The sequence below is a fragment of the Pteropus medius genome, unplaced genomic scaffold (assembly GCF_902729225.1).
Source record: "Pteropus medius unplaced genomic scaffold, Ma_sr-lr_union100, whole genome shotgun sequence".
NCBI lineage: Eukaryota > Metazoa > Chordata > Mammalia > Chiroptera > Pteropodidae > Pteropus > Pteropus medius.
This window is the reverse complement of record NW_024342645.1, coordinates 718248-744522: the sequence shown is the minus strand read 5'-3', so window position 1 is coordinate 744522 and position 26275 is coordinate 718248. Positions and strand designations below refer to the sequence as shown.

Here is a 26275-nt window from a genome sequence, read left to right as displayed (position 1 = left end):
TGGCATGGAGGGCCATAAGATTGGAGTATGGAATCAAAATTTCAGGGGGTCTCATTTCTTCCCTTTTTCACGCTCCTTTTGTCGGACAGGAGTGACCAGACCTGGAAGGGGAGTCAGAGGTAGTTGTAGTGTTGACCCTCTTCCTTTAAAAATTTCAGGCCGACACGGATTTCCCAGAGGCTCTTGAGGTGGCTTCTTTTACTACTCTGTTTTCTGGTTTAGGTCGCCGGCTGTAGGGTTTAAATCTCGCGCGCTTCACGTGGATTGGCTACATGAGGGAAGGGTTGGCTGGCTGTATGCCACCACTCCTCCTCACTATTTTCCCCGGGCAAAAGGTTTTCAAATTCAGCCAATCGGCGGGCGCGCTTTTCCAGCCGAGGCGCGTCACCAAAGGGTTAACTTTAACCAACCAGAGGCGGCTTTAGAGAAAAGAGCCAATCAAAAGGGCGCGGAGGTGTGCCCTGGGGGCTTATAAGGGCGACCCCTGGGCGCGCGCGGCACTGTCGGACTGCAGCGAGCGGCTGTGTTTTGGTTCCTTTTTAAGTGCTCCTCGCGGTTTTTCTACCTCGCGCAGCATGTCGGGCCGCGGCAAGACTGGCGGCAAGGCCCGCGCCAAGGCAAAGTCGCGCTCGTCACGCGCCGGCCTGCAGTTCCCAGTAGGCCGCGTACACCGGCTGCTGCGGAAGGGCCACTACGCCGAGCGGGTGGGCGCCGGCGCGCCGGTCTATCTGGCGGCGGTACTCGAGTACCTCACCGCAGAGATCCTGGAGCTGGCGGGCAACGCGGCCCGCGACAACAAGAAGACGCGCATCATCCCCCGCCACCTGCAACTGGCCATCCGCAACGACGAGGAGCTCAACAAGCTGCTGGGCGGCGTGACGATCGCCCAGGGAGGCGTCCTGCCTAACATCCAGGCCGTCCTGCTGCCCAAGAAAACCAGCGCCACCGTGGGGCCGAAGGCGCCGGCGGGCGGCAAGAAGGCCACCCAGGCCTCTCAGGAGTACTGAGGGGTGCCCGTACTGCCCCCGGCCGCCGAGCCCTCCCCGTGCCACCACAAAGGCCCTTTTAAGGGCCACCACAGCCCTCACGGAAAGAGCTGAGCCGCGGCGGTCGGCCGTCTCCCTCCCCTCAGCCCGCCGCCACTGGCCGCCCCTCCCCCGCGCGGGCTCGCGGGTCCTGGCTCCTGTCCTCCGTCAGTGAGCGGCCGATGGACGCCGCTCGGCCTGGTCCCAGTAGTCTCCGGCTCTGTGACTCAGCCGCCCTGCCCTCCGAATGGCTGACGGGCTGTGGTAAGGCCGCGGCACCTTCTGGAAGGCCAGACCTGCCGCTCTGACGTAGGGCTGAGGTGAGCGGCCGCGGCCCGGAAGGTGAGTCGCCGGCGGAGCCCCTCAGCGCGCCCCGCGCGTCTGCTGCTTCTCCAGCTCGGTGCTTAGGCCGCGACCTCAGACATGACTGTTGACTTCCAGGCTTTGGTGGGGGAAGACATTAATTCTTAAACTCGTTCGGGTGCCCCCTTTGCTGCCAGACCCCAGGCCTTTCCCATCCGCTCCCTCCATCTTCATTCTGGGCCTGTGCGGCGCCGCCAGGACACACTGTAACGTGCAGACCTTTCCCCGCAGATGCGTGCCTCCCGGGAAGATGGTGGGGCGGGAGAGGGGGCGCCAAGGCCTCCTTGGGGGTTCGGACGGGCGGTGCGGACCGCGGGGCTTGTGCGTGCGTGCCCCTGCAGCTGACGCGCAGCCGGGCCTCACCAATCCGCCCACTGCCCCTCCAGCCAACCCAGCACCTGTATAGATACCAGCACAATCCGGCAGCCCCCGTCTGGACCTAGCCTCCGCTGGCTTCTGAACTGAACTGGAATTTAGCAGCTAACCCATCTAAGACTAGTACCTTGGGTATTGGGTAGTTTCAGATGGACTAATTTTGTTTATTAAAAGATTGTTTTTTAAAAATGAGTCGCTGTTTTCATTTTGCCGAAAATGTGGGATAGATGACTTTGTCAACTCCTGAGGTAGTGGGGGTTAGGGGGACTATGATAAAAGCCTCTGGTTAACTGGAGAGGGGCAAGCTATAAGATTTTAAGGTTATGGCTCACTCGGTGTTCCCTGGGAGACAATTTGCTCTATTAGAAGTGAAGTGAGAACTACTGAGCCAGAAAACAGGAGTGTTCCAGAAGAACTTTGGACAGAGGTCCCAGCCTCCAAAATAAGGAGTAAAGGGTTTTATATTCTTATCTTTACTGAAACCCTACCACCCCCCCGCCAAAAAAAATCTTAAGAGTTGGTTTATTAGTAGAGCTGGTTACATTCAAAGGAGGCTTAGACTCTTAAGATGAAGCCCCCACCTACTGAGAAGCAAAGGCAGTCCCTGGAAGTCTCTGACTCTGCAGTTCAATCCTCTGGGGTAATTACTCCCCGGTTAACTGTGAGAATGGAGCAATAAGAGTTGGGATGTAGGTACTGGACAGCAGCAACTCTGTGCCTCATAGACCAGTTAGTGGGCATCATTAAGCTGCCGTGCAACGTCCAAGATGTTCTTGGCTCCTTTGTTCAGCAACAAGTTGGCCAGGCTGATGCCCAGGTTCTCAGCAGCCAGCTGGGCTACTCGTGGAATGTTCTGGGCAGTGATGCCCACCAGCTGTGGATCATCTTCAGGGCCATCTTCATGCTGGGTAAGAACATAAGATTTGGTAAGTACAAAACGGGGAGGTAAGGCAGACTTGTTTCTTACCCTCTCCCCCACCCTCCAGCCTTGGCACCTGGGCAGGGACAGCAATGGTGGCCTGCATGGTCTCTTGCATGCTATCTGATCCATCCAGACTCCAGACTCCTCCAGTCAGGTACAGCTGGGAAAGAAAACAGTTGCCTCAGCATATTCTGAGGGAACTGCTCAGAAACCTGGGCTCTTTTTGCTGGCAACTAGGGATGCCCTCCCATCTATCTTCCCTGCTTACTTGCCCATCCTTCATAGCTGTATGCACTGCTACTGGCACACTGCAGCCTCCTTCCTGCAATGAAAAGTTCTCCCTGTGAGGGCCAGAGACCCTTAATATTACCTTGTGACCAGAGCCCTCAGAAATCCATAGGCTTGTGAGGACATAACTGAAAAGGAGGCTAGAGACTCAGACCTGGGTCCTCTATACACAACTTTCAAAACTGAGTTGTCACTAAATACAAAGCATTAATTTGAGAAATCTCCCCACTATCCTTCCCAACTCCCCACCCTTCCACAGTTGGAACACAAGACCTACCAGGTGCCTCAGGAAGGCCCGTTCAGCAATGCAGCAGAGCAGAGTCTCAGGATCATGCAATATACCCACCAGATCCAAGATATCCTGGTCCTTGGCTCGGACTTCCACACCCAGGGCCCCCTAATGAAAAACAGCCTAAGACATCAGGTCTAAATTTTCTCTGACCAATGGAGCTAAGGCCTTTTGGTACAAAAGCTTCCCAAGGCCCCTCCCTAGGAACATTTATGCTGCGGTAAGCAGATGCAGAAAGTATGACCAGCTTCTTGGTTGAGAACAAAGGGGCATATCAATATGGCTTCCCTGGTCAAGCATACCTGACCTACAGCATACATGCATTCCTCAGGGTGCAGGATCTGTGGGAGCAGAAGAGGCAGAAGGGTGGAGATGGGGATACCTAAAAGCACACAGCAGTGAAATGGGGCTTCATTATCACATAGAAAGCCTGCACAGAGGGAGTCTGGCCTCTGATCCCCAATCTTCCTAGCCTGGGACTTGTTTCCAGCTTGTAGAGTTGGAGGCAAGGTGTTCGACAAGAGCATATAGCAGGAAGGGGATAAAAATTCATTGGGGAGGGAACAGGGGCAGCCCTTACCTGCCCCACCCGGTTCTGCCAGCCCATGCGCTGCAGGCCAGCTGCAGCCAAGATGATGGCACTGAACTCCTGTTGCTCATCCAGCTTTCGAAGCCTTGTGTTGAGGTTTCCCCGCTGTGAAGAGATGCTAAGGACCATGAGCATTGTTCCTTCTGCCTGAAACATTCTCCTAGCTGGATAACTTCTCATCTTTCAGTTCTCAGCTTAACAGTAACAGCTAACACCGCATACTTACTACATGCCAGATACTATTCTAAAGTGTTTTACATATGTTAACTCATTTAATTTTCACAGAAACTGAGGTAGGTTTTATTATCTCCACTTTACAGATGATGAAAATGATGCAGAGAGGTTAAAAAACTTGCCCAAGGTTACAAGATCTCTAAGAAGCCTTCCTTGGCCCCCAAATCTGTGTTTAGATGGTCCAGTTGAAGCTTCCAGAGAAATCTCTACTTTGCTCATTGGAGCACTTAACACATACTATTTTCATTTTACAAAACATACTACATATTCATTGTAAAAAGTCAAATATAGAATATAAAATTAAAATGGAAGCACTCTCCAACCTCCCCTCCACCCCCCTAAAGTAATCAATGTTGAGTATCACTTTGTATTATCAATGCCTGTTTGTCTTATCTCCCAAACCAAAATGTAAACTCTGTGTAAGCAGGAACAATGTTGATCTTGCTCACCATTATCCCCAGTGCCAGGCACTTAACCTAGAGCTGAGAAAACATGAAGCAATATGAATGGATGAATGAGTAGATGACTGGGAGGATAGATACCCCACTTACTGCCCCCATGGACCACTGCCTCGAGAAGCCCCTTCCACTCTCAAGACTCCCAGGGCCCCCTGGACCTCATCTTCTTCCTGGGCTCCTGCCCTCTCCCTCCTCTAAAAGGATACAATACTCTTGAACTCCAGATGTGGGAATTTTCTCTGCAGCTGGGCTGCTCTCCGCAGGGAGCTGGTTCCCACCACACTGCTCAGAGAGGTTTAAAATGAGATTTAACACTAGGCAGGCACCATTCCTTTTTTCCTCCTTCCAACCCTCCATCTTCTGTGCACATACCACCAAGATGCATATCCAGGCCCTACTCACCTCTTCTCTGGCAAGGTTTCTAGGGTCTTTCCAACAAATCTGGGGTGAAAGACAACAGCATCGCAGGGGTTCTCTCGTCTGGGGATGGAGGGAAGGTAAGAGAATGAGGGAGAGATCTCAGTTCAGGTCACTTCCAGTCTCTTAACAGCCAACTAACTGACATTTTCTGAGTTTTCTGCCATGCCTGATACTCCTCAGGGCAGGGAAGACAGCCCTAGAGGTGGAGGGCCAAGTCTCAAAGAGAAAAGCCAAAGTTACTATGCTGCCTACCCACCCCTTGGCCCTGACTCACAGGACACTTACTTGCAGATGGCTCCAATGGTGAAGCCCGGAGGAAGCACAGTGGGCAGGTCCTTCAGGGAGTGAACGACCAGATCTACTCTAGAGATTGGGATGGGGTTAAGGAGAGGGGGTCTGGGCAGATGGCCCCCACCCCTTTTGCACCTATCCTTGCCTCTACCAAAGTGGTAGAGTCTGGAACAGTTCGGGAAGTAGGCCTCTCTGAGAGACCTCAGAACCCTGAGACCTGCTCCCTTTCTCCCCAACCTCCTATCCCTTCCCCCAGTCAATCTTGCACTATAGGCAGCCAGATGGCTCAGAACTAGGTCACTCTCTTTTTCTGATGCCTGAAAAACACACATATGACTCCCTCTCTAGCCTGTACAAGGGTTTAAGACCAGCAGCCTAGCTGATATTGAAGTCTGATGTATACCGGGGTCCTAGCAAGAGGCTGGGAAGGCCCACCCTTTCCTGTCTTTCACTTACTCATTCTTCTCCAGTGCATGTTCCAGCTCTTTGGTAAATAGGCTCTTTTCTCCAATCTGCCAGGCAAAAAAGAGCCTCAGAATGAATCTCTTGGGGGAAGGAAAGAGGAGGGGGCCAAGGACTGTGGGGGAAATATTGTTACCTTAGAGAGTGCAGTATCAAGAATCTTGTCCCCTGTGGTGGACATAGCAACTGAGGAGAGAGTCAATCAGTCAGGTGCTCATAAAAAGAATTTATTGATCCCTTACTGAACCCAGCACTGTGATAAGATTCAAAGTAGACGGAGGCACATAAGCTCTAGTCCCTACCCTTTGGGAATGTATGATCTAGCAGGAAGACCAGACACCCTCATAAAAAGACCCAAAGCAGATGTTAATGCCAGGCTAGCCCACGTAATCAGAGCTGGAGGTATGCAAAGGTGGAAAGGGCCCTCCGAACTGGAGACAGCTAAGAACTCTCGGAGGTGATGGGACCAGGTTTTGGTCCTAGGCAAAGCCAGAAAAGTTGTGTACTCCCCTCCAGTGGGTAAGAGCTTCCCCTTAGCTTCCATTCCTGTCCAGAATACTCACTGATATCAAACTGCAGGCCTGGGTATAATGCTTTCAGCGTTGCTACCACACTGTCCGTCTGTATGCGAGCCAGCTGAAGGCAGAAATTCAGATTAGTCCTGTCCTTTCCTGGCCACTGCCTTGAGCTCAGGCTCTCATAAGGTCAAGGCAATCCTGAAGGTATTAGAATTCAGAGAGGGGGTTGAACGCTCACCTAGGAAGGAGAGAGGGGTCTGGCCTAGAAGTCCTTTGCACCCCAATGACTTTTCCCAGGCCTAGGGACTATCTCACTACAGAATGCAATCTGCTATTCTGCATGAATTTAACACCCTGCCCCACTTCCTCCAACCCCAAGCTGCTGGGAACTAACCTTTTGAGCCCCCTAACTTGTAATACTGTGAGCACAGAACTCTTCCGACAAACCTCATCCTTCTAGTACCTGCACTCACCTGGCTCTTGCGGGTACCCACACGAATCACTCTCATCTTTGGGCTGTTTTCTTCCTGCAAAAAGATGTCCCCAGGTCACAGTCCCCTCTGTTCCTTGGGTTCCTCAAGAACCAGAGGAAAAAGAGGAACTTGGGTTCCTCTTTTTCAAGAACCAGAATCACAGTTGAGCCCTGGAGTAGGGAAATATTCCAAGACGGATCCCTTTACTTTCCTCGGTACTTTCTGCCCTCCTCACAGATTCAGAAAAGCAGAGACCAAAGGAAAGCAATAATAGGACCTGCTGTTGCTGTTGCTGCAATAACCAGGACACTGAGTCCTGAAGCCCGCCCTAGCCAGGTGGGTAAAGAGATAAGGCCCATCAGCCTAGCCACAGAAAGGGTGGGGCCTGCAGCAGGCAGGGGCAAGGCAACTGGGGCCACAGAGGGGAACTTACGCTGAGTCACTGAGGACAAGTTCAGCATCCACAACACAGCAGGCACTCAAGAAAGCTTCAGTGCCACCTACATGCTAAGAGATACCGAACAGCTGCCACTCTATGAATCCCCTAATCTGGCTGGAATGATACATAAAGGACTGGGGTCAACAGATCAGATGGATAATACTGCTCAGCCTCTTGGCTGTGACCTTGAGCACAGCATCCCATCAGTACATACTTATTCGTCTATAAAATGAAGAGGTTTAAATTGAAGTATCTTCTGCCTTTGATGTTCTATAAGACTAAGAGGCTGAGCTGTCTAACGTCCATTCACTTAGAGTTCTGCCTCTGGTTTCACCAACGAGAAAATATTGGGATGTCAGAGATCAAGACCTCAAAGGGACCAAGTCAAGAACTTTGAGGACTCTTCCTCCTGCCAGGATAACTTGGACAAAGGTGTTCAGTACCAAACAGGTAGAACTGGGTTCTTCAGTCTGAGGTCCTATTTCTTTCTAGATCTGACAGTAGTCACTGTAGATAATGTCGACTTTCCCTGTTCTGGGATCTTTATCCCATGGAGCTCTTTTGCAGGCAGGCATCTGAGGAGGAGGTGACAGTGGGTTGCGCTTGGTTTATTCCATTGCTATCACTTTCCTAGTAAACAAACCCTGGGGGACTTTGAACAAATTAGGCTAGGCTTACAATGCTAAACATAGCCACCAAAATTCTGGGCTACAGGGAGCACACAGAAAGGAATCTAAGGTCCCAGAAACTGCTAGGTTCAAACAATCCCTTAATTACATTGATTCTGCACAGCATATTCAAGTCAAATTGTTCCATCAAAAAATTATTTATTGAGCATGTATATGCTAAAGGTATTGCTTTTAATCTTCATAACCACGTAGTAGGTAGACAGAGCAGGCATCTCTGGGATACGTCCTAGAAGCAAAGGCTGGCTCTGAGGGGTGATACAGCTAATAATAGGCATAGAGCTGGAGCTAGAATCCAGATCTTCCTACTGCTAGTCTAGTATTCAGGAATGTCTACAATGGCAAAGAATCTCTCTTCTTACCAGCAGGCTGGACAAGGGGAGATAAGCAGCTGCCACATCTCTTTATCTCAGGCTGGCAGTGGCCTCCAACGGCTCTGTAATTTGCAACTGCACAAGCCCAGAGCCCGGTGGCAGGCTAGGACTAGGAAGACTCAAGGGTGGTCCCACCCCCACAGTAGTAACCCAGTGTTGTGCTTCAGCTGGGGACGGGATTTCGAGAGTAGGCTGGGGCTGGATGACCGCTAAAATGAAAAAAGGGGAGAAGGAGCCCTTCTAAGATGTTTGCGTATAGTTCAGAGACTTGGCAAGCTCTCTGGATCTGAAGTGGAACATCTTCCCAAGCTGGCTGAATCCTGCCTCGTGTGAAAAGATCCCGGGGAATAGCACCCTGACTTCTGTAGACAACTTTCCTGGGCTGGGTCACTAAATCTAGAGCTGTGGACGCCAGTTTTGGCGGTATCCCACCCAGATTCCCGCAAGGGTGGGGGCTCCGTTCAAGACAATCCCTCCACTCTTAACCCTGTCCTCACCCATGAGAGGTGATGTACCCTGTCCTTCCTAAGAGCAACCCTGATACTGGCCCTTTAAAAACTGTTCGGACACAAACAAACAAGTAAGTTAGTAAGTAAGTAAATAAATAAATAAATAATAAAAAGACGGACAGTCGCTCTCTGACCAATAGACAACAGAAGGTGGTAACCTGGGGCCAATTGTTGTACCGCTAGTCCGGAAAACCGAAATTGCGAGGGTCACCAGCGCAGGACTCACCGCCGCTGCGGCCGCGTTGTCGTTACTAGACATGGCTGTTTGGAAATCCAGGGATTGGGGAGCGGGGGCGGCTGCCGCCAAGGCCCCAGGATCTGGGGAAGCCGGGGGCACCCGCTGGCGGGCACCAGGGCCACGCGAGATTGAGCTCCTGCAGCGGCTTCAGACTCCCGACTCGGGGTTGGGCCCTTCGTCACTTCCGGTGCACGCCCCCACAGGGGAGGTGCCTCTCTCCCGCCAGGAATTAGATCGCGACAGAGATGTAGCCCTTGGATTACCGCCCCTACTCCATCAGGCCATTGTCGGAGATGGCAATGCTTGTCCTTGTCTTTCTGGTTTGAGACCCAGACTTATTACCTACTCATCTCTACTTTCACCTACACCTAGTTCTGAGCCAGGAATACTGATCTTATCAGTGGCTAAAACATGGTCCCCAAATTAACTCGCAAAGTAAACTTTGCAGTCCCCTATACAAAGAACTGGACACCCATTGGTTCCTTATGCCTTCATAATAGCCATAGAAGAAAGGTGTCATAATTCCTAATGTACAGATAGATAAACTGAGGTTCTGAGAAGGTAAGAGTTGTTTTAAGTCAGGGATTCAAATTCAGGTCAGCTGATCCAAAAGAGATGGTCATTAAGCTAAAGTTAGCCTCAAGAAGGAAAAACACATTAACCCTAAAATGCTGCGTTGAAAGTAAATGATCCTTAAACAACTTACCATGCCCCCTAGGCTGGAATCAACATCAACAAATGAGTGCTCAGGAAGCTAATCATCCAGAATTCTACATCTTTACCTCCTTAGCTGTGGCACAAGCTAGTTCGAATTTAGCTCTGCTACAAACCTGAAGTAGGCAATATTTCTATTTTTAAAATGTGTTAACTGGTTCAGAGATTAAAGGTCATGCCTAAAAACATAACTATGAGCAGGAGTGCCAAACACATGGAAAAAGTGCTTTACCCACTAACACTACTAATAACCATGTATTGAGCACTTGTGGACTAATCACTATACAAAGAACTGGACACCCATTGGTTCCTTAGGCCTTCATAATAGCCATAGAAGAAAGGTGTCATAATTCCTAATATATAGATAAACTGAGTTTCTGAGAAGGTAAGAGTTGTTCTAAGTCAAGGATTCAAATTCAGGTCAGCTGATCCAAAGTTTGCACTCTTAGCCACTACCAAACTAGTGTACTTTGCCTCTTCTAAATATTATCTAAACCACAACGTCCAAGTTGCTTTCTTCAATTAACCCCATAGGAGCACTTTCTGACAGGCAATATAACCCAAACTACATGCAGCCACCAGCAACTTGAAAGAGGGAAAAAAATGTTTCAATAAATGCCCTTTTATCCCACTTATCATCTGGTACTGAATACAGCAAGACGCCAGCCTACCCATTACGAAGGCAGAGTTAAGCCCAAGGCTCCCCATCAGAAGCTGCCTTCTGCCTGAATACTTTGTACAAATGAGAGCCACAGAGACTAGCCAGACTAAAGAGCAGGAACTGTCTGAGGGCCTCAGTCCAGGCTGCTCTTGGAGCTCAGGCATTAGGTCTTTTAAGGTTCTTCAGTAGAGTGAACTCTACTAGATGCCACAGGCTCTACCCACTACTGGAATGAAGTCAGATCAATACGACTTTTAAGAAGCTTTGTAAGGAGGTTACATGGAACTCTAAGAGCGCAGAGGAAGAGAAATACATTTTTTTTACAGTTACAAATCACCAAGAAGTCCCCAGAGTAAATCCTTCAACCCTGAAATTATATTCTTTTATTTATAGACTCTGGGAGCAAGGACCCAAGCACAGCCTGGTGCTCTTGGATAGAGAATAGAGCAGCTACTGTCCAAACTCAAGAGATTGCTGAGGTGCCCTCCCCCGATGGTCTGAAATGATCCACACTGCTCAAAAAGTCAACAGGAAGAATAGCAGGCTGGCCAAAGGAGGAGGCAGGAAAAGAAAGTCCTCTTTTGTCCCAAAGGCTATGGCATCAGATGAGAGTGGAGTCCTGGGCATGTCTGCCTGATTCCTGTGCAACAGCCCTGCCTCTGTCCTCCTGTATCCCTACTGCTGTGCCTCTACTATTGCACCCCTTCCACAAGCTGCTTAAGTGCCCCTCCTGGAGTGCATGAGCAGGTCCCGCTGCAGCCCAGACTCCAGGCTCGCAGACAGTCGGGCTGTGGGAGGGTCAGTCAGCAGAGTTAATTTGTTGAAAACACCTCGGCCAAAATAGTCAGCAATCACAGAGAAGCTGTCATTGGAGCACTTGAGCTGCAGGAAAAGAGGAGAGAAGTAGGAATTAGAACTGAAGTGCTCATTTCCTCAAATGAAAACAGAAAAGCCCTGCAGTACTCTCTGTGAGTGGGTAGTCATCTACCCCAGTCTTTCCCACCTGGTGCTGGAACTGATCATGGAGATCTCGTTTCTGTTCCTGGGCTCGGATCATATCCATGACCTTTCTGTTTTCAGGGAGACAGGTGGGGCAGTCGGCATCACTTTCTGAGTAACTTTCAAAGCAGTGTTGGTGAAAGGAGTGGCCACAGAGAAAGTGGACTGAGGGCAACTCCAAGGCACTATTACAGATGCTGCACTTGGTCTTCTGGAAAATCTTCGGACTACAGGCAAGGGAGACCAGAAAAGAGTGGCAAACAGTGAGGGCAGGGCCAAGAGCAAAGTGGAGAAAGGGTTGGGTGTCAATAAGGAGAGAGAAGTCCCTCTTAAGGGACTATAAGGCCCTGCTCTTCTTCCTACCTACAAGGGGTCAAATGAGGACAACAGCATTAGGCCTGCAGTAAGTCTCATTATGCTCACTGTAAGTCCAATTAACCCAAGGGGATATTTTTCTCTTTCAGCTTTTACAATTGCCACAAAATTGTCTTTCAGATTTTTACTCAGATATGACCCTTTCATTGAAGCCTTTCCGGAATACCTTATAAATATTCTGTGTCTCTGTCTATCTATCTATCTGTCTGTCTGTCTGTCTCTCTCTCTCTCACACACACACACTCATCCTACTCCCCTTCCTCAATTTTCTCCTGAGAACTTACCACCATCTAACATACTACAATATTTTGCCCATTTAATGTGTTCACTGTCTTTATCTACCTTTACAATGTAAGCTCCATGAAGGCAGGGCTCTTTGTGTTGTTAAGAATAGTGCTTGGGACATAATAGGGGCTCAGTAAATATTTGTGGAATGAACTGTTCTTTAATTAAAGTATTTTACAATGTTAAGGGCAGATAAGACTTAAGAGCAGGCATTAATGTCTACATACATACTTATAAAGTACCCACTTTCTGTATTTTCTAAAGCAAAGTTTTTACTTCTGAATAGTTTCTAACCACAACTTAGATGTATTTAGAAAATTTAAAACATAGGCATGTACAGAAAGAAAAGTACCTGCTACAATATCCTCCAAAGCCTAATAAATAATGATCAATGTAATAAATCATTCTTTGGAATTCCTCCATTAAAACAGATCTTTAAGCATGAAATGCTCAAACATACTCCATATTATCTTTTGTCTATAAAAAGTATTTAATGACATCCTGTGAAGAACAGAGTTAGCCCTTGGACCCCTCCACATATCAAGACGCCAAGTACCTCTCCTTGAGCTCCTGGATCTCCTGGCGGATGCGGGTGGTCTCCTCTCGGTACCGCCGCACCCGGAGCTCATCCTGTGCAATCTGCTGGCTCTGTTTCTGCAGTTTTTGGACCAGGTAGTCTCGGATAACAGACAAAGTGGCTGTGGAGTTGTGGGCCAGGGTCTGCACCACTGAGATTGGGAGCCAAGAGGAAACAAAACAATGAACCATCCTCTGGACACAGTCGAAGGGCCCATCCCAGGGCCCCTGACTGTCAGCGGCTGGCACCCGCCTACCCACCCTGTCCTCCCAAGCACCTAGAAGGGGTGGCATGAGGTTCTTGTTCTCAATATGCTTGAGCACAGCTGCCACATACTCCTTGCAGTCCTCTTCCTTGCGGGCAAAGTAGCTGAGTGCTTGTTCCCACAGGGAGGGCTCCTGCTCCCCATGGCGCTCACACACAGCGATCACCTGCCGATACTGCTCATGCTGCATGTGGTAGTGCATAATCTGCTGATACCTGCGGCCAAGGAAAGGCACAACTCAGTGGCTGTCCCTGGAAAAATACTTGGATTTTTCCCCCTTCCCTGAAATTCCCCAAACTCTTACAGCTTCCCCTGCTCATAGAGGTAAAGGACCCCATCCTGGAAGTCGTGCATCTGGCAAAGGACCAAGGCCTTGTCAAAGACGTCGCAGAAGCGGCCACTCTTCAGCAGGGAGATGGCCTCTGCATGAAGTTTCTCTTTTACCTAGGGAAGGAGAGTAGAGCTGTTGGACATAAGGGGAAAAAGTCACAAGGCCTCTTGGGACAAGGCAAGTCAGCTGTCTCTTCCCCTCAGTCCAAATGCCTCTTCATTAAGGACCATTTAGCCCCCAACAGTGAGGTGTTAATGGTATAAAGCAGGGGTCCCCAACCCCTGAACCACAGACCAGTACCGGTTCATGGCCTGTTAGGAAATGGGTCACATAGCAGGAGATGAGTGGTGGGGGAGGGAGCGAAGCTTCATCTGTATTTGCAGCCACTCCCCAGCACTAGCATCACATCCTCAGCTCCATCTCAGATCAACAGCTATTGGATTCTCATAGGAGCACCTGTCCCTGGTGCCAAAAATGTTGGGGACCACTGGTAAAGAATGCAGCAAAAAGTAACCACAAAAGATGGAAGAACTGTTTTTTCTCCAGCACCTCCTACAGTTTTTGCCAGGCCTCACCTGTGGATCCTTCTCATGGGCCCAGTTCTGAAGTCGTAGCTCAAGGAGCGTATCATAGATGCCCTGTGGTGAGTCAGGCTGTACTTCACTCATGTGCTCTAGGAAAGCTTTCAACTCTCGAGGGTTGTTGGCAAAGATGGGGATGAACTCCTCCGAGTTGGCCTAACTTAGCAAGGGATGAGAGAGGAGGCCAAGTAAGTGGGCTTGATACCCATAAGACCCCTAAGGTGATCCCTGCTGTCCTATAGCCATTCTCCCTGAGGCCTCACCCTGCAGCCTGAAGCCTCTCTGTCACCTCGGCCTTCGAGGCTGGGTTGATAGTCGGTACAAAGTCCCTTCAGCAACTGGGTCATCTGCTCTGGTATATGGTGCATGAGGATCTTGCCATAGCGTTTCATGTTGCTCTCTGCCTGCTCAAAAGGCAGCTTGCCAATGTATCTAAGGGCTTCCTGATAATTCTGTGAGGAGGTAAAGGGTAGATTAAGCACATGCTCCTGACTCGCCCACTAGGAAGCACTGTCATCATTCTGAGGTGTCCTAGAAAAAGAACAGAACTCTGAGTCAAGAGTCTCCCTTACCTTGATATCTTCTAGCTGAATCTTCAAGTACCACTCATGATGTGCATGGTTCTCGGCCAAATAGAGGGCATGAGAGTAGTAGCCAGCTTGCCGGAGGACCTTGATGGCTATCTCCACATCAAAGTGGACTTCACTCTCACTCTTTGTCTGCCAGGGAACATTAGATAGAATTATTCAGAGAGGCTGTGGTTGGGGAAGAGAAAGGAAACATGCATCTAATTCTAAGACTAGATTCTTAAGATAATAATAAAGTCCATGCTTTTAAAATATGTTATCCTGTCTCTCAGAAAGTTTCTAAGAACCAAAGTCTTCCTTTGCCCCTACTATTAGAGGGATTCCTCTGGGACAAATGGCTCCCCCAATGTTACTTCCTTGAGCTTAGATACCATGGGAAGTTCTGGCATCATAAAACAAGAGGGGAGACAGGAGAGAACTAGTGGGAAAGGCTACTCATCTTTCTCAGTTTATAGACCAGAGGGTCCTAGTCCCAGGTAAGGTCAGCTCTTTCCTCTCTCTACATCCTGCTGAATGAAGAAGGGCAAGCCCTAGTAGAGCCACCTCATGCTCAGTGGGGCCCTCAAGAAATCCCCTACTACCAACACCACGCTGCACCTTGATGAACTCCTCTAGCTTCGAGCTGTCCTTGAGCTTGGTATAGCAGTTGAGTAGCAGGGTGGTGTGGTCAGCATTGGCCAGGGATTGCCGGTGCAAGGTCTGCAAGTAGGCAGTCAGGTTGTGGATACGCTGGGCATCCAGAAACTTGCGGATCACATATGATGGCTCCAACTTTCCAATGGTTCTAGGGAGACACATGTATCAAGTAGCATCTGGATCAGTGTACTTCTCAAACTTTAACATATGTAGGAATCACTTGCAGATCTTAAAATGGAAACTGTTTCAGTAGGTCTGGAGTGAGGCCTGAGAGTCTGCATGTCTAACAAAGTCCCAGGTGATACTTATGTTACTAGACTGTGGACCACATGAATATCAAGGCTCCAGAGCACTGGTTCTTAAAGCTAGTTGAACACGGGAATTCGAGAGAGGTTGAGAAAGAAGGTAGACAGGTTCCTATAATCCTTTATTAGGGCAGAAAATCCCAAGAATTAATACCAAGGAAAAAAAAGTGGAAGCAAGAGATGAATACCTTTCCCTTTAAAGACAGTTCAAAATGAATGTTAACAAAGATCAAGCTAAAGTTTAAAATAATAGGTATTCATCCTCAATCGAATACTAGTTATGTAATATTTGACCCTAAACATTCCCTTTCCAGTAAGGTATATTGCCTTCTCACTCAAGGCATCACAGTTTCTACAAATAAAAAGGATGGTTCCTGGTGGAGTCTACCCTGTCCCCCAAGCACAGATTTTAAGCTATCTGGCTGCCTGTCCCTGCATTCAGAGCTACATCTTACAGTGCCTCCAGACTGACCGAATATACTGCTGGACAGCCCCATCATGGTTGCCCTTGCTGTAGAGATGGTCCCCGTACTGCATGAAGATCTGGGCCAACCCATCACTGTCCAGATGCTGGCTCTTGGCCAGGTTAATCGCCATCTCAAATAGGTTCTTCCTAAACAGCATCTGGAAAGGAAGAGAGATTAGAAAGTTGGGAGAAGTAGTCCTAAGTAGACAACTTCCCAGAATGCACCCACAACACAAAAGCCAGACAGTCCTGAAGTTTCGATTGCCTAGATCCTAGACAGGGTAAGACCTCTCAGATACCCCCAAGATCAACATCACCTCACCTCATAAGGTTCTCTGCAGACAGACAGGGAACTGAAAGTGGGCTCAGGCTTCCTGACATTACTTCCCTCTAAAGCCTCATCCCAAGCCATTTATCTTGTAATTCTACCCTAAGGGAGCTGAGTAACGCTATGACCCAAAGGGAAGGAAACACTCTAGCCAAGGTGACTTGGGGAGCCTGTTTATAGCTATATCTGCATGCTGTGGCCAGCTCTGGGAACCTGGTGGCCTTGCCTCCAATTTGGTCTGTGTGTCCTTCTCCTGCAGTGCGTGGACCCGCCCATCCCGCGTCAGCACGTACAGAGAGCCCCACTCAGCAAGCACATCCACTACATCCTCAAAGACAGCACTATAGGCTATGAACTTGTTGCATAGGTCATAGATGTTGAGAATCTGCTTGTCGGAGCTCTGTGAGTCCCTGCTGGTAAACTCTGACCTGTGTGGGAAAGAAAAAGCACCCGATATTTGTACCCCCACTGCCTAAGCTCCCCTTTCCTTTCTCATGACAACTTTGGTGCTGCCCATTCCACCCAGAACAAATTACCTCTTTGGCATCTCTAGCAGCTCATCCCATAACATGCAGCATTGTGCTGGCAGTTGTAGGAAGAGAACATATAGAGCTGATCTTACTCTTTAAGATCCTATACTTAACACAGGCAACAGATTAGAAAATTAAGTTCAAACATCCACTCGTTTAACAAATAATTAGCTTCTGGTATATATAAATCACTATGCTTAGTACTAAATGAAAATAAGCTAACATCTAACAGGAATTAATTCCATTATGCAGAAGACCCTGCAGCCCCTCTCAGGTGGCTCAGAGTAAAAATGCTGGGTCCTGCATGTCCCAATTTCTCTACTACTCACTCCTTTGTTCTTATGCCCCAGTTATTTTTGACTGAAGGGTACAAAACCAATACCAGGTCCAAAATTTCCTGGAGCATTCTAGTGTACCAGTGCTGCTCAGTAAATGTCTCCAGCAAAAACACATTTTTCAGTAAAAACATTATAACTGAGTCTAGATGTAAGCACAATTTACATAAAACCAAAGTAGGAAATCGACAGGATCCAGACATTAGGGTTTTAAAATCAGGTTAATTCTAGGGAACAAGTCCAGCCCTCTCCTTTTCCCTTCTCCCTGGAGTCCTTACTTGGGAGAAAGCTTCCGGTCACGGGACACAATGACAAGGTATCCTCTAAACCAGTGAGCAATAAGTTTATGGCCCTCGAAGGCAAAGCAGGGCCCACGTTCATCAGGCTGGTACAAGTAGACACACTCATCCCCCGCCACTATGAACTGCAGGTCTTGAGAAGGGTCGCTTAGGGCTGAGCAACGCAGGCCACAACCATGGGTATCCAACTCCACACGAGGGTAGTCCTTTCCAGAAACTATATAGGACTGTAAGAAGTAAGAAAGGGGTTAACAGGCTCCCTTTGAAGAGGTGGCATTTAAACTTTCCCAAAGATATTCTCATTCTCACACTAACTTTCTTTTTAACTCTTAGCACTCTCAAGAGTTTCCCTGGCTGTTTGCCTTCTCCATTAATCATCACCCATCTACTAAATATAAAAGCAAGGACCACATTTCCCTCCTCTGTACATACTACCTACTACAGGAATTCTCCAAGTACGAGAAATGCAATAACCTTTTACTGTTTGTTCCTGAGAGTAGGCTGTTATAAATTAGGATCACCAGGACCCAGAGAAGTAAAGCAACTTGTCCAATGTCATTTAACAAGTTAGCTGGGAAAAAAATTCAAATCTTTTACTACAAGCCAGAGTCCCTTTCATAACTCTAACTCAGTCTCTTAAGTGAAGAAATAAAGTATTAAGCTGAGCAAATGATTCAAGCCTTTATGATGAAAAATGTAAGAATCCTACTTCTCTCGTCAGTTAGTTCCTTACCCTAGCCCTCTGAGCAATAGAGAAGCCTCTTCTGTTTGCCCCTAACAGTGGAGGCTCTGGTCATACCTGAACGTTCTCTGTTGTCACAACAAACAAGTGAGTGGTCTTTCCGGCTTGGCGAAAGGCCAGTCCAGTAATAGGATAGTTGCCCTTGTGTAAAATCTGGGTCTTGCTATGCCGGTCCCGAGTGATGTCTCCTTTGTTCAATGTAACGCTGCCATCTGTGAAACCTGTAGGACAGCAGAAAATAGCACTTCATTGAGGATGGAAGGTCAGGAAGCACGGAGGGAGAAAAAGACCATTTGAAGCACTCATTAGAAGTGACAAGCTTTCTTTTCACATCTAACTTCTCTGATGGTTAACATGAAGACAAGTATTCATGACTCATATTCAAAGAAAAATACTAAATGCTTTCCCATTCCAAACTTTTACTATCTCAGAATAAAGTGGTCTCATTAAAACAATGAAGACGAGCTGCAGAAGCAACTATGAAGAATATCTAGAAAGAATCTTGGAGTTTTAGCTTTGCCTTCTTTCTGCTTACCAATGGCCATAAAATTGAGATTTTCGTGGACAGTCAAACAAGACACAACAGTTGGCTCCGTTCCTGGAATAGCAGGAAAGATTCGAGTACAGAGTGGATTGCCACCATCTCTCTTCTCCAGGTTCCAGATCTTTACCTGTGGGCATACCTCAAATGTGTGAATGCTAGTCACCCTCCAACAAACAACCATTCTCAAGCTTCTGGGTCTTTCCTGTTTCCTTTCTAGAACTCACCAGAGGGTTGATGCCCTCTTCATCCTCACCAACAGATGCCAGAATATTGTGCTGCTTCAGTTGGTACAGGTGTGTCACCCGTAGCTTGTAGGCTTGGAAGCCTGTAAGCTGCAGAGAGCGGGGCAAGAACCAGATTTGGCCTTCCATATGTGCAGAGTAGTCAAGGAGCCTCTTTTCCAAGGAGAGATACTTGCATTTAGACCAGAACCCAGATAACAACTAACATACAGACAGCTCTTTAAATTTTTCAAGGATTTTCCCACATATTATCTCCTGGAACTCCCCATCTTATAAAGAGTGAAAAGGCCAGAGATTAGTGGCAGTAATAAGAACAATGCAACAAACTCCTGGTCTCATTTACCTCCTCACCCATAGTATTGGGCAGGGAAGATAATGAGACCTTACCTTATATAGTCTTCTTTTAAAGCCAACTTGCATTCTTTCTTTTGATCTTAAAAGATCTTAAAATAGCCCTGCCAAATTGGTATTTTATACCCCATTTACAGATTTAAAAAAAAAAAAATTTGAAGCCCGGAGAGGTTAAATGACTTGCCCAGGATTACTCAATTGGCAACAAGTTAGAGAACTGACTTCCTTCTTTCTCCCCTCAGACAGAAGGAACACTAGGCGCCCATCTAAAGAAAAGTGGCACGTAACACCAACCCCTCTGACGGACTGATTCTATCCCAGCTGGGTCTCTTCAGGGATCCAGGGAGGGAAGAGACAGCTCCAGAGGAAGGATATCGCCAAAGACTACGCTCCCTCGGCCTGAGTCGCAAACAGTGATGCCAGGAGGGAGACAAAGGAACTTGGAAGCAGCGGGTCCAGAGGTAGGCGTGGCCCCGGGAGTGGCCCCATCGTTGCCCAACGGTTCCTTCACCAGCTCCTTGTCGAAGAAAACGAAGCGCCGCCACTGCAGGTAGGCTGCCATCTTGGCCAAAGGCCCCGAGCCTCTGGGACAGAGGTCACGTGAGAAGAGCCTGTGGGTCATGTGACCTGGCGATTTCCTGGTGCCTGGGTGCACAGGCGCTCTTGAGTGAGGGTGGCTTCTTCCGGCTGCTGGGAGAGTAAGTGAGGCCTCGTGAAGTGGGTTCCCTCGCCCGCCGCTTGCTCCGCGGTTTGCGATTTTGCCGGTTTTGTAACTGCGCTGGTTAAAATGCTTTTAAGAGCTGGGCCCTTCACCTCTTTGAGTATCGGTTTCATCCTTTATTAAATGCGCGGGCATTGAGGGATCAAGATGAGGAATGTCACGCGCTTTGTGAATTGTAACCTACTGTGCCTAAGTGAGCTATGTTCTGATAGCACAGCACTGTTTTGATGCTTAAATAAACTAATGGTATGAAACTGGTTTTCCAGCTGTAGGAGAGGAGAAATAAAATTAGAAGTTTGGGTCTGCCACCACAGAGAGACTGAACCATAGTGTCTCATGTTCGTTTTCTGTGTCTCTCTGTCAGAGTGTGTGGCTTGTAAAAGACACTTAAAACATGTTTCTTATCTAAGTTGATAAATACTGATAGGGTGAGAACTCCCATAAGGAGAACAGCAAAAAGTCTGGAAGTGAAAGCTCTGAGAGCTGAGTGATTTTTTGTGAGGGGAGGGGTACCAAATTATTTGAAGGAATGGTACAAATAAAAGAACATAAGTAGATGGTTTGGTGCAACTTATAGAAAAGGTAAAGGTAAACCCAACCTGCATGTATTCCTTTGGTGACCAGGGCAGTCACCCCGTTGGCTACTGGAAGCCAGCCAAAGACTTAGCTCTCATCACTGTCTCCCAGAGTAAGCTTGTCAAAGAGATGCCCTGCCATGCCATATTCTGGGAGACCCTATCTTATACAAATTGGTAACATGGTGACCCAATTCTTTGATGATTTCACCTGGAGAGCTGAGTGATTTAACAAGTGGCAAGTATCTGAGATATCCCATGGCCACACGCAGTTCCAACTCTGGCTAAACCAACTGTCCACGTGGAAAACTAGGTGTTTGTGTATCACAAAGAGCTATGTACAGGAGTGACAGTCATTTTTAGAGAATATTTACATCCAAAAAAGTGGCCATGTGGCTAGTATTTGTGAAGTTTATTTTTATACTCTCCCCCGCCCCACCTCCACACACTGTTTTTTAGTTTCAGAACATTTTACTCTTTGTTCCCACCAGCCTTAGTTTCAGAGAGCAGGGGTTATATCTTGTTTACCATGAACCAGGCCTAACAGAGCCTGGTAGATGCTCTATGTTTGGCTGAAGGAATGAATTTGGATGATTTTCCTCTTATCCCCTCCTCTCCTCAATCTGGTTGATGGGAAAGGTAGTGCTCATTTGTCTAAAGAGCCAGCTCAGATTTCTCCCTCCTTGTCACACAGGTATTGGAATTGTTTCAGGGCATCAACCCATGGGCAGAAGTACAAATGGGAAGTTGATTGGACCCACTTTCACCTGCTGAGCCTATTCTGTACTACTCATTAGAATTCTTAGGTAGTCTCTCAGTTTTTAAGACTTTGAATATGTTAAAAGAAGCAGTATGAAAACCGAGAAATGTGAACAGCAGACAGAATGGCATCTTTGTTGACTTCAGTGCTCCCCCCCTACTGTCCAATGGCAGAGGCCAAGAGTCTTCCTCTGGTATCTGAACCTGGTTAGGACTATGCCAGTTGGGTCTTCTTATTGATGAAGGTATAAAGGCAGAGATTGACCTGCAAGTGTGACCTATAACTTCTCTTCAGACTTACTGCCTTCCTTCCTTTCCTCCTTTGACAAATATGTGCTGAGTATTCACTATTGCTGGAACTGTAGTAAATGTTGAGACTATAAATGTGAACAAGACATGGTTCTTGCCCTTTAGGAGCTTGGCAACCACTGTAGGGGAAAGACATAAAATGGACTGACAGTAATAGGCCCTTAATTTCATGTAGTGAATTATACCTAACAAAGTGCTTTCACTTTTCATGTACTCTTCATAGCAATCATTTGCAGAAAGATCATTCTCTCTGATGAGAAATGGTGTCTCAAGAGGTTCAAGGGACTCTCGCTGGGCAAAAAAACTGAAGTTCTTTGGAAATAAAAAGTTCTTCAGTTCCCTAACCTTTAATTAGATGGTTTTGCTGGGATGTGAAGCTAAGCTATACTTGTCAGAACATACACCAGGGTTTGTCTTTTAGTTATATTTGTCTGAATCTAGGAACTTTAGGAAAGGAAGATAAGCAGGCAGACTGCACAGAAAACGATTATGTATACAAATTCACGTAAAGTTCTGTACACTGAGAACTTGAATTCTGAAGGGACTGAAAATAAAGAAGCAATTCAAGTCTAATTTGAAATTAAAGAGATCACAACTCAGAATCAAGAATTGCCTAGTAATCCCCTTTTCCCCTTCAGCAAACTAGTCCCCCACGATGTACAACAGTCTTATCCACTGGAGCAAAACAGGAACACTTCTTGTTCCATTCTTGTTCCAGCTGTAAACTTTTATTTTCTATCAGTTTTTTTTTTTTTTTTCTCATTTGGCTCTCTGGGTAGAAATGATTTTCTGAATGACTGAAAAGTCTGGGTTTTTTCCTTTTAGCTCCTAAAAAGGCTACAGCAGTTTCCACTTTAGGAGCAAGAAAGTCAACCTAAAATAAACCCAGAGGTCTTATAGTGCAAGACAGCCCAAGGCTCCAAAGCTACAGTGAAAAAAGGAGAAAGAAGCAATTCGCTGGTTTTTGATTGTGAAAATATGGACTACAAAAGGGAAATGAAATTCTCCATGAACTTGGGAAAGCATTTAACCAAGCTTTTAACACTACAATAGGCCCCTTTTAGTTTTATTTCTCTAGGCTAATATCAAAAAGTATAACTAACATGCATTTGGTGCTTAGGCTGTCTCAAGCACTGTGCTAAGCCTATTACCCTTCTTTAATTTTTACACCAACCCTGTGAAGTACCAGCATGCCTCTTTTCATAATGTTGAAACAGGCTCAGGAAAGCTAAACTTGCCTGGAGTCACATAGGTAGGAAGTGGTGAAGTTCACAGACAAATCCAGGTATGTCAAATTCCAAAGCCCCATATTCTGGGTGCTCCATTTATTTTAGAACACTCAGGTCCATAAGTTTGTTCATAAGTCTGAATGATTTTCTATGTGATCATGAAGTCACAGAATTTAAGAACACCAAGTCTTGCTTTCTCTTCTTGAAACAAAATAATCCCTATCCCAATGCAAGCTGGGAAATGTTCCAATCCTTTGTCTACTCACCCCCGCCCCGTATCCTATTCAAATTCATAATACCAAGACTTTTAAAATGTTCTAAAATACTCTAGTGATAAGGATACAGGGGCTGTCATTTACTGCTTTTGGGGAGTGCATGTTGGTTGCTATACCTTTCTGGAGGGCAAAGGTAAGCACCATCTCAACTTCTATCACTACAGCTTCATTTTGCCTGTTTTTAAACTTTTTATAAGTGAAACATAAAGTATGTACTCTTTGGTTTCTGGTTTCTTTCATTCATTATTATGTTTGTGAGATTCATTTAAGTTGTCGAATGTAATATAGAATTACATTGCTGTATAGAATTACATTGCTGTATAGAATTACATTGTGTGAAACTATCCATTCAGCTATTGATGGGCATTAGGTTAGTATTCAGTTTGGGATCATTATGAATAGAGCCGTTATAGTCTCTCGGTGGACATACGTATACATTTGTTAGATATAAACCTAAGAATGAGGTTGCCATGTGATAACTAATTTTTAAAGTTCTCCTGGACCAGGATGTTTGCCCTGATCAACATTGCTTTCAGCCCATGACATAATGTTCATGGTTAATAATGAATGTACATGCTTTTACTAATGAGTTCATTTTATTCTTCTGTCAGTTTGGCGCATGGCCTGCAAGACAGCAACGTTCTTCCCTTGGATTTCTGCAGTGTCGGGGAAGGAATGTAGTCCTCAAATGTTACTTAGTTACTAATGTTACTAAGTTATTCTGGACAAGGACTAGTGGATTCAGCTGCCTTGGTCAATCTAAATCAGGTGTTTTACATTAAAAATTTACCATTGTTGTACAACTTGTTCTTGTGAAACACTATTCTCCTCTCTGGTCAGAGAACAAAACAGGTGACTCCCCGGAGTACTTGCACCTGCTGCACCTCCCGGGGGACAGATATGCAGTTTGAAAACGGTAGCTGCAGCAAGACTGTGCTCCCACCAAGGGTATTCTGGGGTGAGAGCTCACTTAGGAGCAGGGGAGACTTTCTTAGCCTCCCAATTTGCAGCCCTTCAGTAAGTTTTTAATAAGTGCATGAAACCATAAACATACAGTATTCATTTCTCAACAGACTGACTAAAAGAATGGACAAGGCCATTCCCACCTTTGGAAACCCAGCACCTAGCTCAGTGCTTACATATGACAGAGACCCAATAAATGTTAAAATGCATACACTGTTTGAAATGGATGGAAAGAATCTACCCTACAGGATAGTTGGCCAAAAGAAGTCAATTATTGAGAAGCAAAATCTTTCTCTGTGGAAATGAAATGACAATTTATATGTCCATCATTATAGCTAAACAGCCCCATGCTTTAGTATGTTCTACAGCAATAAACAAAGTGAATCTTTACACGGATATATAATTATCTACCAAAAAATAGCAAATTGCAAACAATCTAATTGTATAACATTTTATCATTTATAAAAAGACAATAGCTACATGTTTCAAGAGACATATATGTATGTAAAAGCAAAGGAAAAGGCCTGGAAGGTTACACACTACACTGATAACAGGTACATACCTCCAGAGGAGAGAATGAGGTTGCAGATCGTATAAAAGGCATTTAGCTTTATCTAGAATATTTGAATTTTTTGAAGATTACATTCGTGTTTTATTTGTATAATTAAACTGTTAATTTTTTTTTGAAATGACCAATGGACACGTTTATTCATCACACTATTGTTCAAAATAATTAAATCCTGGAATCAACTTAAATGCACACCAGTAGGTACCTGTTAAATAAATTGTACCACATCTTTAAAATCAAATAATTTTTAAAACATTAAATACAAATACACAAATATGTGAAGATTAAGGAGGCTCTTATGGTACAGATAGGTAAAGACCACCAAAATATGTTAAGTGAAAAAAGCAATATGTCCAACAAAGGGTATACTGTTTTATGCTTTAAATAACAAACATAAATGTTTGTTATTTAAAAATACTTTAGAACGTTAAACAAGAAACTAATACAAGAGCTTATCTGTGATGGTGGGATTCTCCGTTGGAAGGTTAGGATCCGCTGTGTGAAAGCAGAACTATATCTTGTATTATCTACTTACTATATAATTTAAAGGAAAACTACTTAAAATAAAACAAAACTTCATAGCTTATTCAGTGGCTGTAAGTCATTAGTTCTAAACTGTGTTAAAAATTAAGCAAATTTTATTTCTACCAATTTGTCTAAGACATGAAGACTGAACTATTTTTTTTTTCTTACGAGAGGCAAACAACCCTTGGTTGACTTCACAGATTGCAAGGACCTTGTCAGTTTACAATCCCTTATTTTTTTTAAAAAAACTTTTTTTTATGCATACAGCACCTGGTCTTCCTAGGTGGTCTCCCATCCAAGTGCTAACCAGGCCCGACCCTGCTCAGCTTCTGAGATCAGACGGATGGGGCTTGTTCAGGGTAGCATGGCTGTAGACTAAGACTGAACTATTTTTAAAGGGAGAAAAATAGACCTCTCTCTAGTACTGCCAGGTTTATCTAAGCATAGACACCAGACTACTCTCTCTCTCTCTAAACATCATAAAAAACGTAGGGAAAGGAACAGAAGAGTACCTTTAGAAAGCTCTGGCTGTCACAACTGGGATTTTCAAGAGAGCCTTCTTTGAAGGAAGCCAGGTGTCAAGCGGGGCGGAGGGGGGGGCGGTGGGTTGGGGGGTAGAGGAATGGGGAGACTCATTTCTACATTTAAGAAAAGCGCGTTCATCTCAATAAAACTGGAAAAAAGAAAAAATGGATAAAAGTGCACTGGCCAGGGAATGCACATTTCGATGGGGTTGTATGGTACAGAGAAGGGAGTAAGGAGGGCGAAATACCTGTCCGACGTCCTTTAACGTACAAGATTTAATAAAACATGAGGTGGTGTATATATATGCCCAACCAGTTACAGCCTTCCAAATAAAAGTGTCTTTTGTGTGTAGCACTTTGCAGTTTGGAATATTCTCTCATACAAATGGGGCTAGAGTAAGGAGTCCAGGCCTAATTCTGTCACTAATACAAGTGTTATCTCCGACCCGTCAGCGAACAACTCTGATTTCTATCCAAAGCCCGGGGCAGTTCAATATCAACCAGCAAGGGAGCACCTCTATGGCGCGGAGGCGGAAAGGATGCTGGTCACTCCCACTCCTCGCCAGGGGCTCCCTAGGTAACCGGAAGAAGAGGGCGCCCACGCGCTCCAGGTACTCGTCACTCCCGACCCCAGCAATTAGGTATCCAGCGCTGAGGCCGTAAAGGTCCCGCGAGCGCCCCAGGGCGGGCACTTGGCCCCATGATGCGGTCCAATCCGTGG

General features: G+C 46.3%; 3 protein-coding genes and 1 long non-coding RNA gene across 9 annotated transcripts; 2 read left to right on the top strand and 2 right to left on the bottom strand.

Annotated features, from left to right (window-relative positions):
• Positions 1-489: 489 nt before the first annotated feature.
• On the top strand, positions 490-1981 carry H2AX (H2A.X variant histone). Its single transcript, XM_039866616.1, has one exon. The coding sequence runs from the start codon at positions 576-578 to the stop codon at positions 1005-1007; it is 432 nt and encodes a 143-aa protein (XP_039722550.1). The 5' UTR covers positions 490-575; the 3' UTR covers positions 1008-1981.
• A 303-nt stretch (positions 1982-2284) lies between these two features.
• HMBS (hydroxymethylbilane synthase) lies at positions 2285-9154 on the bottom strand. 5 transcript variants are annotated; one of them, XM_039866610.1, is made up of 14 exons: positions 8942-9154; positions 6708-6761; positions 6280-6352; positions 5853-5902; positions 5711-5766; positions 5249-5326; positions 4946-5023; positions 4750-4825; positions 3843-3956; positions 3565-3603; positions 3251-3370; positions 2954-3007; positions 2759-2845; positions 2285-2667 (listed from the first exon to the last, which is right to left on the bottom strand). In XM_039866610.1, the coding sequence occupies exons 1-14, from the start codon at positions 8972-8974 to the stop codon at positions 2494-2496; spliced, it is 1086 nt and encodes a 361-aa protein (XP_039722544.1). In that variant the 5' UTR covers positions 8975-9154; the 3' UTR covers positions 2285-2493. The 5 variants fall into 5 exon arrangements, with proteins under 5 accessions (XP_039722544.1, XP_039722546.1, XP_039722547.1 ...); XM_039866612.1 differs by having other exon boundaries at positions 8874-9080; XM_039866613.1 differs by lacking the exon at positions 8942-9154 and adding an exon at positions 8195-8415.
• Positions 9155-10681: 1527 nt separating this feature from the next.
• On the bottom strand, positions 10682-19709 carry VPS11 (VPS11 core subunit of CORVET and HOPS complexes). 2 transcript variants are annotated; one of them, XM_039866607.1, is made up of 16 exons: positions 19482-19708; positions 18738-18886; positions 18505-18640; positions 18027-18190; positions 17207-17454; positions 16290-16491; positions 15742-15893; positions 14926-15112; positions 14314-14460; positions 14005-14193; positions 13736-13897; positions 13134-13273; positions 12842-13044; positions 12544-12715; positions 11332-11554; positions 10682-11210 (listed from the first exon to the last, which is right to left on the bottom strand). In XM_039866607.1, exons 1-16 carry the CDS (start codon positions 19666-19668, stop codon positions 11046-11048), a joined length of 2826 nt encoding a protein of 941 aa, XP_039722541.1. In that variant the 5' UTR covers positions 19669-19708; the 3' UTR covers positions 10682-11045. The 2 variants fall into 2 exon arrangements, with proteins under 2 accessions (XP_039722541.1, XP_039722540.1); XM_039866606.1 differs by having other exon boundaries at positions 12544-13044; positions 19482-19709.
• On the top strand, positions 19682-26257 carry LOC120605698 (uncharacterized). The gene is made up of 3 exons (XR_005653683.1): positions 19682-19804; positions 23586-23742; positions 26008-26257. It is a non-coding gene; the product is annotated as an uncharacterized LOC120605698 (long non-coding RNA).
• Positions 26258-26275: the final 18 nt, after the last annotated feature.

Excerpts from the sequence above, each read along its gene's own strand:
- HMBS (XM_039866610.1), bottom strand. The coding sequence starts at position 8,974 with ATGTCTAGTAACGACAACGCGGCCGCAGCGGCG. Across the intron at positions 5,903-6,279 it reads AGGCCTGCAGTTTGATATCA|TTGCTATGTCCACCACAGGG; the intron begins GTGAGTATTCTG and ends CTCTCTCCTCAG. Across the intron at positions 4,826-4,945 it reads GAAACCTTGCCAGAGAAGAG|TGTGGTGGGAACCAGCTCCC; the intron begins GTGAGTAGGGCC and ends CTCTCTGAGCAG.
- VPS11 (XM_039866606.1), bottom strand. The coding sequence starts at position 19,668 with ATGGCAGCCTACCTGCAGTGGCGGCGCTTCGTTTTCTTCGACAAGGAG. Across the intron at positions 18,191-18,504 it reads TCTCAATTTTATGGCCATTG|GTTTCACAGATGGCAGCGTT; the intron begins GTAAGCAGAAAG and ends GCTGTCCTACAG. Across the intron at positions 13,045-13,133 it reads CTCTATGAGCAGGGGAAGCT|GTATCAGCAGATTATGCACT; the intron begins GTAAGAGTTTGG and ends CCTTGGCCGCAG.
- H2AX (XM_039866616.1), top strand. The coding sequence starts at position 576 with ATGTCGGGCCGCGGCAAGACTGGCGGCAAGGCCCGCGCCAAGGCAAAG.